This window comes from Chiloscyllium plagiosum, unplaced genomic scaffold (assembly GCF_037043375.1).
Source record: "Chiloscyllium plagiosum isolate Xiang-an unplaced genomic scaffold, Cpla_swu_hap1 HiC_scaffold_4, whole genome shotgun sequence".
NCBI lineage: Eukaryota > Metazoa > Chordata > Chondrichthyes > Orectolobiformes > Hemiscylliidae > Chiloscyllium > Chiloscyllium plagiosum.
Genome location: NW_028270142.1, coordinates 115,958,884 through 115,969,194, shown reverse-complemented (window position 1 = coordinate 115,969,194; position 10,311 = coordinate 115,958,884). Strand labels below are relative to the sequence as shown.

Sequence of the window (10,311 nt, the reverse complement as noted above, 5' to 3'; positions counted from 1 at the left end):
ATCTAATCTAGTAACCTGTTTCTCAGTATTCTCTTTGACAATATTGACTTTTTCCAATGTGAATACTAACGAAAAATATTCATTTAGCTCTTCACCTATCTCCTGGACTCCATGCACAACTTCCCACTACTGTCCTTGATTGGCCCCAATCTTACCCTAGTCATTCTTTTGTCCCTTATATACCTATAGAAAGCTTTAGAGGTTTCCCTGATGCTATCCGCCATCAACTTCTCATTTCACCTCTTGGCTCGTCTTAGCTCTCTCTTTAGGTCTTTTCTGGCTCCCTTGTAACTCTCATTAGCCCTAACTGAGCCTTCACATCTCATCTTAACATAGGCCTTCTTCTTCCTCTTGACAAGAGAGTCAACTTCCTTCATAAACCATGACTTCTGCACTCAACCACGTCTTCCCTGTCTGACAGATGCATACTCATCAAGGACACACAGGTAGCTGTTCCTTGAATAAATTCCACATTTCTATTGTGCCCGTTCCTTGCAGTTTCCTTCCCCATCCTATTCATCCTAAATATTGTCTAATCGCATCGTAATTGCCTTTCCCCCAGCTGTAGCTTTTTCCCTCCAGTGTATACCTATCCCTTTCCATCGGTAAAGTAAACATAACTGAATTGTGGTCACTATCACCAAAGTTTAAAAATGTGTTGCTGGAAAAGCGCAGCAGGTCAGGCAGCATCCAAGGAGAAGGAGAATCGACGTTTCGGGCATAAGCCCTTCTTCAGGCTTATGCCCGAAACGTCAATTCTCCTTCTCCTTGGATGCTGCCTGACCTGCTGCGCTTTTCCAGCAACACATTTTTAAGCTCTGATCTCCAGCATCTGCAGTCCTCACTTTCTCTTACTATCACCAAAGTGTTCACCTACTTCCAAATCCAATACCTGGCTGGGTACATTCCCCAATACCAAAACTAATGTGGCCTTGCCCCTTTTGACCTGTCTACATACTGTGTCAGAAAACCCTCCTGTACACAATGGACAAAAACTGACCCATCTAAAGTAATTAAACTATAGTATTCCCAGTCAATATTTGGGAAGTTGAAGTCCCCCATAACAACTACCCTGTCACACTCCTATCAAGAATCATCTTTGCTATCCTTTCCTCTACATCTCTGGAACTATTTGGAGGCCTATAGAACACTCCCAAATGGGCGAACCTCTCCTTTCCTGTTTCTAATCTCAGCCCTTAAACGTCTTTTCTGCAGCCATAATACTGTCCTTGACTAACAATGCCACACCCTCACCTCTTTTACCATCTTCTCTGTTCTTACTAAAACATCTAAATCCTGGAACCTGCAACAACCATTCCTGTCCTTGCTCTACCCATGTCTCTGAAATGGCCACAATGTCAAAATCCCAGGTACTGACCTATGCTGCAAGTTCACCCACCTTATTCCAGGTGCTCCTGGCATTGAAGTAGACATACTTCAAACCAACCTTTTGCTTGCTGGTGCCCTCATGTGACTCTGTAACCTTATATTGGACCTCTCTACTCTCAACCTCCTGTTTACTCGAACTACAATTTAGGTTCCCATTACCCTGCTGAATTAGTTTAAACCCACCCGAAGAACATTAGCAAATTCCAACCCGCCCCCCCCCCCCTCTGGTTCAGTGAAGACCATCCTGTTTGTAGAGGTCCCACCAACCCCAGAAACAGCCCCAATTATCCAGGAATCCAAAACCCTCCCTCCTGCATCATCCCTGTAGCCATGTGTTCAAATCCTCTCTCTCCCTATTTCTCGCCTCGCTAGCACGTGGCACGGGCAACAAATCAGAGATAACAACTCTGTCTGTCCTTGCTCTAAGCTTCCACCCTATCTCCCTGAATTTCTGCCTTAAATCCCCCTCCCTCTTCCTACCTATGTCATTAGTGCCTATGTGGACCACGACTATGGGCTCCTCCCCCTCCCCAGCAAGGTTCCTGAAAACACGATCAGAGACATCATGAACCCTGGAACCTGGGACACAGCACACTAACGGTGAGTCTCTCTCGTTTCCACAGAACCTCCTGTCTGTCCCCCTAACTATGGGGTCCCCAATAACTCATGTTCTGCTCATCTCCCTCCCTTCCCTTCTGGACAACAGGGACAGACTCTGTGCCAGAGACCTGTTCCCCATTGCTTACCCCTGGTAAGTCGCCACCTACCCCCAACAGTATCCAAACGGATTTGTTGCTGAGGGGAACGGCCACAGGGGATCCCAGAACTGCCAGCTGGTTCCCTTTCCGTCTCCTGTCCATAACCTATCCACCTTTTTCCTGTACCTGAGGTGTGACTACCTCCCTATAGCTCCTCTCAATAACCTCTCTGTTTCCCAAATGATCCGAAGTTCATCCAGCTCCAGTTCCCTAACGCGGTTTTTGAGGAGCTGTAACTGGGTGCACTTCCCTCAGATGCAGTCGGCAGGGACACTTGTGGTGACCCTTACCTCCCACATTCTGGAGGAAGAACATTCAACAGTTGTAATTATTAGTCAGTTTTAGGCTGTAAGTCAATAACAGATTTTCTTCAGAAGCTGGTTTTGTAACCAAGTGAAACATCTGGTGTGCAATTGACTAAATAGAAGCATATTTGTGAGTATTAACTCTCAGCAATTACTATTTATGATGATCATGCAAATGGGATGATTTGTTTTTAAGAAAGCATCATTAACATCAAGGCTGCAACATTTGCTGCCAGGCTATGCTTCACAGTGACAAGTTTAAAATCCACCATCAACAGATAAATCATTCCAAATTTAATCACACCCTTCATTCTTCCAACATGCTACAAACATGATCTGTGTTTAAAACTCACAAATAAGAGATAAAGTTTTTCCGCAAATCTACTTACTAAAATTCACTCCCTACACATTCATTATTCGCAAAGTAATTCACAGCCAAGGGACTGTTACATCACGTCACTGGATATTGGAAACTTTGAGTAATTCGTGCTCAGGTGCCCACTATACATCCCCAAGAACTCATTACATTCTACACACTACTATAGAGATCACTGACAGTTCAAATCCCAAGTCCCTATTATTGGTACATTTTCAGAATTTCAAAATTTCAGACCAATTTTCTATATTGGTCTAACTTACAAATATAGACAACACTGAGGAATTTGAGATTATCTTTACAAACTGCACTTCAAATGCATCTGCTGCTTTTAAACAACAAGGAGAAGAAGCTACACAAGATAATCCCAAATGGATTTGAACATTTTTACGGGTGATGCATCAATTAGATTAGGTCTTAGAAGTCCTTCTCCAGTCTATCTTTTTTGATGGACAGTGGATGAAGGGAAATGAGCTGCCCACAATGTATAACACAATAAACACACTGCCACAGAGCAGAAAGCTCACAGACTCAATCCCCAACCTGCTCCAAATTGGCTGCTTTCAAATCAAAGTGACAGATTGGAACAGCTCAATGCATCTAAACATCCCAAAGCTGCAGCAAGCGAAGTATATTCATTATATACAGTCGCACCCCCGATCATTGTTCAGTAGATTCCTCATATAACACACAAGAGTATAAGGACATTATTCACGGATGGGAGTGGGTTCGGTAGCGATATTTCAAAAGTCTAATCGCCCTGTTGAGGCATCAGGAGTTTCCACTTCAATGACAGTGTTGCAGAGACATGCAGTAAGAATTAAAGGTTTTCCAGACAGAAGGAAACTTTGAGAAATGGACAGCAACAGAATCAAGGACTGCTACTACCAGTCTTGACAATTTAAATTATTTTAATATAAAAAGAATTCTCTATGTATTCAGATCCAAGTTCTCACTTCACTATCATAAACAAGCAGAAAGCAGACCGACAAAGTCTCATTTATCAAATTTCCTGTAACTTTTTAAAGATAGAAATTAGCAGCTTTTTGTTTTGACACCCCATTTTTGATTGCAAGCTCTTTGCCTCCACCCACCCATCCTCCGCTCTGCAATGCGGTGAAAAAGACCGCCTGCGCTCTCCTCGCGGCTCAAGCAGAATCATCCACTCGATCAAATCGCTGTGGTGTCACGAGAAACGTTCCAATCCATTCCTCTCCGACCCACCACCACATATCCACCGCAACCTCCACCCCCACTTCCAATCTGCTTTCTGATGCACATGAACCTGAATTGAGAGCTGTGTGTTTTTCTTTTCAAGTTATTTCGCTGAGCTTCGCAATTCTGTGTTCATGCCACAAATGGTCTCATCATGTTGCAGTAGGTGAATTGACCAACCACTTCAATAGACAGTAGGGCATAGAAGGTGCATCAGAATTTAAAGCTGCATTTAATTTGAAAAATTAGTTTTAAACATGCAAAACCATTTTTAGATGCAACCGTGAACACAATGACAGGTTGCGCTCTCAATCTTTGGCTCATTTCTCTGCATTTCCCATCAATAATTGCAAACTCAAACCAATATAGCAACCTCTCACTACTTTCTCCCCTAAATCCCAGACCGTGCTGTTTTATAATAAAATTGAGCATATGTTTAATATTTCAAGTTTAATATTTTAGTTCAGATTTACAAGCATTTTTCTTTCATAAAAATACTGTGAAATAAATTGTCACGTTTCCTCCTATATTCTGCATTCCTATGCAAACAATAGCCTTCAAATGGATAGAAGCTTCCGTGAAAGGAAACAAATAATTAGAAAGCTTTTAATTACGAAGACTGCTTTCTTTAAAAAAAGTAAACTAGTGATTAAAGGTTAGCAAGACCTGAGGGAGGAATCTAACCCACTGAAAGTCAAATGCTCACATTACTCGCCCTGCCTCGGTTCTCTGGCCATTTTATTTGAATTCTCCTGCTAAATCAGAAGAATGAGCAGAGACGTCCGGCTCTGACCCCTGACTGCAGCAGTTTCTCCAATTAACCATCAAGTGCTGTTTCTGCATTTCCAAACCTCTTGCCCACCCACCTTCAAATAAACAAAAAAAAAACAAATCACAAAGGAAGTTACTGCAAGCTGCAGCAAGGCAATCCTGGAAGCCATGGACCAAACACTGCAGATGTGGAGGCATCAACAAATAAAGAAATACAGCTTGAATTTGTCCCAAAGAGTTAACATGCTGTTCCTTTACCCCCATACTCAAGAGTCAGTGGAATATGAAGCAGATTAAAACATTCATTCTGGGATTTGCAGTTACTGACGCAGGCTGCTTGTCAACTAAATCATCTAACAAATATCATATTTCTTCCATAAGTGCTTAATTTTGCTATTTAATTCATATTCCTCAATATTTCAGGTTTTTAGCATAGCAGACAAAAATGACTGAATTATCAGATGTTAAATGTAGGTATGTATTCCAACATTAAATTTACAACTGTGCCACATGAATTACTTAATTTTTAAAAATATATTTGACTTAAAATCACTATCGCAATTCATGTAATGTTCCAAATGTAACCAAGAAATGCACTCTCCCTCTCTTTTTCACACAACTACTCGCGGGAGAACACATTAAGTCAGTTCTGTTTCAGCAATATTCAATAAAGTTACTTCACTGAATTGAGTTTAAAATAAACAAATATTTCTCAATAACATTGCAGTCTTCGAGGTTGGGTTAGAACCTTTCCAAAACAAAGCCTATAGTAAACCACAAATGGGTGGACTGTGAGAGCTCGATGATGGCTGCTCCTTGGGCTCTTGTGCAGTGAGCACCCAAGGCAGAGCAAATTGAAAGTTGCTGGTTTAATGTTCAATCTCCGTAGCTTGAGGCTTGTCTTGTGAGCACATCGGACAGATAAGACTGGCTCCTTTCGACATTCTGCCAATTACTGTTCACAACAGTCATGCTAGACAAATAACATCAATGCATCTTACCAAGAGCCAACTCGAAACTTACAAAAACCCCAAAATGAGGGACAAAAACAAGAATTGGAGCAACTTCAGTATCATCCTATGAATTTTCTATACACAGGATAAATATCTGGATTCTTTTTAAAAGAAAAAAAGAATGTTCGTAGAAAATAAACACATACAGATTACTTTGTGAATTAGCTCTTTTATTTTGAGATTGTTGCAAGCGCCAGCAAATGGGGTTCGGGGTGGGGGGGAATAAAAACAATTCTCTGTTGCAGGTTTTACGAATCTGGCACCTGCTGTGCTAATTTTCTCCTTACACAAACGTAGCGATACAATTGAGCCGCTAAGTCATTTTTTGGTGTTCTTCAAAAGTAGAGTGAGCATGCAGCAAAACTGGAGCCTCACCCTCTTTGCCAGGAAGAAATAAAATATTTACAATCAAATGTTTAGTTGACTAAATTTACATAAAAGAGTCCATATTACTTATATAAATAAATAGAGATGACACTGCACTGTACAGTATGGCACCTGCCACATTGGATTTCACTATTTTTAAGAAAGATTTTCAATAACCAGTTTTTATCAGTTCCCATCATTCTTCTCTTCCCCCCACCCCCCGCCACTCCCCTCCCCCCCCATTCTAGAATCTTCTCATTCACAACAGAATCATTTGCCTTTCTGATCCCCAAACCCATCCCACTGAAACGGTAAAGACAAAACAGCTTGTTGGTGGCTGGGGTAAGGAAACAAAATAATAATCGATTTCTTCTTTTGCAAAACCCAATTACGATTCATTTATAGTCACGTTGTTTCAATTATAAAATACTCTGATCTTTTGATTATGTGCAAGATAAATGGAGTGGAATTTCAAAACTGAATTTATTTTTAAAATTAGTATAAATTCCAAAACAAATCTTTAAAAATTCAGGAAGTTTTTCAGCAATTCCTATAGTAGGTCAGAGTTAAGTAACATCATCTAATTACTGGCAATACCCGCATTTCATTAAAAAGCTCGACGATCATTGTTTTAAAAATGTCCAGGATGTATTTACCAATATATGATATCAGACTGCATTAATCCAGTGCCTCTCCCACTCTTCTCAGTAAAGATTCTGCACCCACCCCCAACACAGCAATGTGCAATTTCCTACAAAGACTTCTGTCCCGCAAGGATGGGAAATATTTAATTCCTATCTGATTTAAAACAAAACACACTGATTTTTAAAACCTGAGCTATATCCTTCCAAATTCCCCCCCCCCCCCTCCATCCCACCCCCCATTCATCTCCCACCCAAGACTAAAAACAGCAATCATCTCAACAATAATAAATTAAAAACAAAGTTTCTTAAAAAAAAACAAGCCTTATTTATAAAAACAAATTCGGCTTCTGATAGTGCAGTAGGCTTTTATCTACATTTTTAAATGACTTTCATTTTCATTTCTTTACATTATCTGCATGCTCTTAATTATAAAGTTCTTTATGACTCAATCAGGCAAAATATAGGCTCAAAATGAAATAAAATGGGCAGATACCTAAAACATTCTATGTACAAGTCTAATGCAGTTAAATATTCAAGATTTTTCCCCTTCTAAACCTGGCTTTATACAGTATTTCTTTTTAAAAGGAAAAATGTAAAATCCTACAGCAGCCGCACCCAGTCCAACTCATCCCAAAGGGTGAGATCACTTGCAAGGTCAGATCTCACTGGATTTTCCCTACATTGTTGCAGGACATTTACAGCATTTTCAAACATTAGTCCACAACATGACTATGTTTAATCCTGGTGTTGCTCTCCAATGATGCTCAGAAATTAAGTAAAATCAAAATTAAAACAAGGAGTCATGCTTTTTTTTCTCTCCCTCCCAACATGATTGGGTACAAAAAAGAGAAAGTACTTTAAACGCCGTACATGTCCAGCATGCAGGATTGGATTGGATTTAAAAAGTCCACTTTTGCTTGAAACTCACAATTTTTTCGTAACATTTCTCTCGTGATTCAAAGTCTCTCTTTTCCCCCGTAAAAGTTCTGAGTCCTTTTTTGTATATATTCCTCCTTTTGGCTTAATCTCTCTCCTCTTTCTTCTTACTGAGTTCGTAAGCTTTCTTTCACTTCTTTTTTTCCTCATAAATATATTTTTCAACAGAAAAATGTTTTATTTTAAACTTCCATTTTCCAATATTAGCACTCTTCTGAAATGAGACGGTAACATTTCCATTTATCATCCAAACTAAACTCGAAGCATCTGCAGGATATGTCCTGCTTATTTGTCTCTTTTTTTTTCAAAGTTATTTACAATAGTCATTTTTTCACTCCCTCTTCTCGGAAGGGTTTTGTTGAAAGTCACCTCAAAAGTACTGTTTTTGTTTTGACTCCAAGCGCCCCGCTTACATGTAGAACTCGTTGGAAGAGGAAGTGTTTTTGTTTGGGTTTGGGGCCACTGTAGTTGGCTCCCTGTAGCTCCTACTTGCCATCTTCTCGTACTTCTCCTTGTAGACGTCCCGCTCCTTGGCCAGCCTGGCCACCTCTTGCTTGAGCTGGTCCACCTGCTGCTGGAGCAGGGACTTCTCGCTCTCCAGCATGTGCCGCTGCTGGACCCTCTTGTAGCGGCAGGACTGAGCGTAGCCCCGGTTCTTCAGGGTCCTCCTCTTCTGCTTCAGGCGGATAACCTCCTCCTTGCTGAAGCCCCGCAGCTGCCTGTTGAGCTCCCGCACCGACATGCTCACCAGCTGGTCGTCCGAGAAGCGATCCTCCAGGCGCAAGTGGTGGTGGTGGTGGTGATGGTGGTGGTGGTGGGGCGGGCCAGGGTGCGGGTGGTGCCCGCTGACGGGCACCTCCTCGCCGGGGTACTGCTGCGCCCGGTAGCCCTCGAAGTGGTGGTGGTGGTGGGCCTGGGAGCTGCCGATCAGCGCCTCCACCGCGTCCTCGGGGGTCAGGTTCAGCGCCTCGGGGTTGAGGTGGTGCTGGTAGTTGCTGATCCAGTACAGGTCCTCCAGGTGGTGAGCCTTGTTGGCGCTGCCCGGGCTCGGGGCGCACAGGCTGGGCGAGGAAGGCACCGAGCTGCACGGCGTGCTGATGGGGGTGGAGGACAGCGAGCCCGGCAGCCGGTTGCAGTAGCGTTCCGCCTCGGGGGGCTCCTTCTTCACCTCGAACTTCATCAGGTCGAAGTCATTGACGTACTCGATCGCCAAGGGGCTGGTAGGCAGGTCGGTGCTCATGCCGAGGTCGGAGGCCATGGCAAGTTCATATATTTAGGAGAAAGAGGGAGAGGGAGAGAGAAAGTAATACCGGGACCACACGGCAGGCAAGTTACAGAGAAGGGGTTCGAGACACCGGAATGAAATCTCCCTGTTCCAGGGGGTTACAGCCACTCTCAGTCCTGGAAAGAATCTTCCTGATTAAACTCCTCTCCAATTTTCCTTTCTACTGCATGCAAAATGTAAAACAAAGTCAAATTTAAAATAAGTTTTGTTTTGTTTACCTTGTGTGCAACTTGTGCATGCGGCAGCTCAGCTTAAAATTATTTTTTTTAAGGATCAAAAGAGCTTTTCCTGGTCTTATTGCAGCCAAGTCTCCCACTGTTTTCTTTTATTCTGCTCGCCTTTTCACTCTCTGTTAAATGTTGCCGCTCTCCGGTCGCCACGGCGTTTTATTATTTTTTAAAAAATCAATGCTCTCTCGTTCCTCACTTGTCAGGAAAACTTTGCGATCGAGCGTCCGTGGGAAAAGGTCTAAGTGCGAACCTCCAGTGGGTTCCCTCTTTCTGGATCAAGAAGCGCAGAGTTGCTGCATTCGCACAGCCCGGCTGAGACGTGCCACTCTCAGGAACAGGTTAACCATCGGTCTCCCCACCGCGGCTGCCTTTTGAATTGGAAGTGTGTCAATTGGAGGGTTTGTTTTTATTTGCACCAGTGTCGGGGACTCACGCCTCCCGCTCGCCCAGCCCTGAGTGAAACAGCTCCCCGAGCTCCTGGAGCTCCTTTTATAGCACCCCGCTGATCGACACGCCTACAAGGGCGGGGTGAGATCACCCTCCACCAATGGACAATGACCTCGGAGGTTTGATTTGCATTACACCATGGGGACCTCCCGGGGAGTGAGGGGGACCTGTCAATCAATCCATCCATCAATCATCCAAGGGACAGAGCGGCAACTACCTCCCTATGTCTGCAACAAGCTTCCAAGGGGGGGAAGGGAGATAATAATACACAAATAATTTTCGGAGCATTCTGAAGAATAAAGAGCTTAAATCTGTTTAGTTAACTCTTGAAGAGATTATTAAAAAGCAATCTTCCGTCGATTTAAAGCCGCGAGTGGACAGAAGATGAACATTTTGTAACTAGTCAGCTATTTCCTTTATTCCCTCATTTTTTTTCCGCTTAGGGACCAACTCTGAACTTAAAGTAATTCAACTTGTTCAATATAACACATCGTATTAATCACATCCGTGGATGTAATTAAAATATCATAAAATACTTAAAATTCTAACTTGATTCATTTCTCTACAAAGGGCTGG

The 10,311-nt window shown here is 42.6% G+C and overlaps 1 protein-coding gene across 1 annotated transcript; it reads right to left on the bottom strand.

The window, feature by feature from the left end:
- Positions 1 to 7,087: 7,087 nt before the first annotated feature.
- Positions 7,088 to 9,718, bottom strand: mafaa (MAF bZIP transcription factor Aa). The gene has a single exon (XM_043689391.2). It carries the CDS (start codon positions 9,029 to 9,031, stop codon positions 8,183 to 8,185), a length of 849 nt encoding a protein of 282 aa, XP_043545326.1. The 5' UTR covers positions 9,032 to 9,718; the 3' UTR covers positions 7,088 to 8,182.
- Between the last annotated feature and the right edge of the window lie 593 nt (positions 9,719 to 10,311).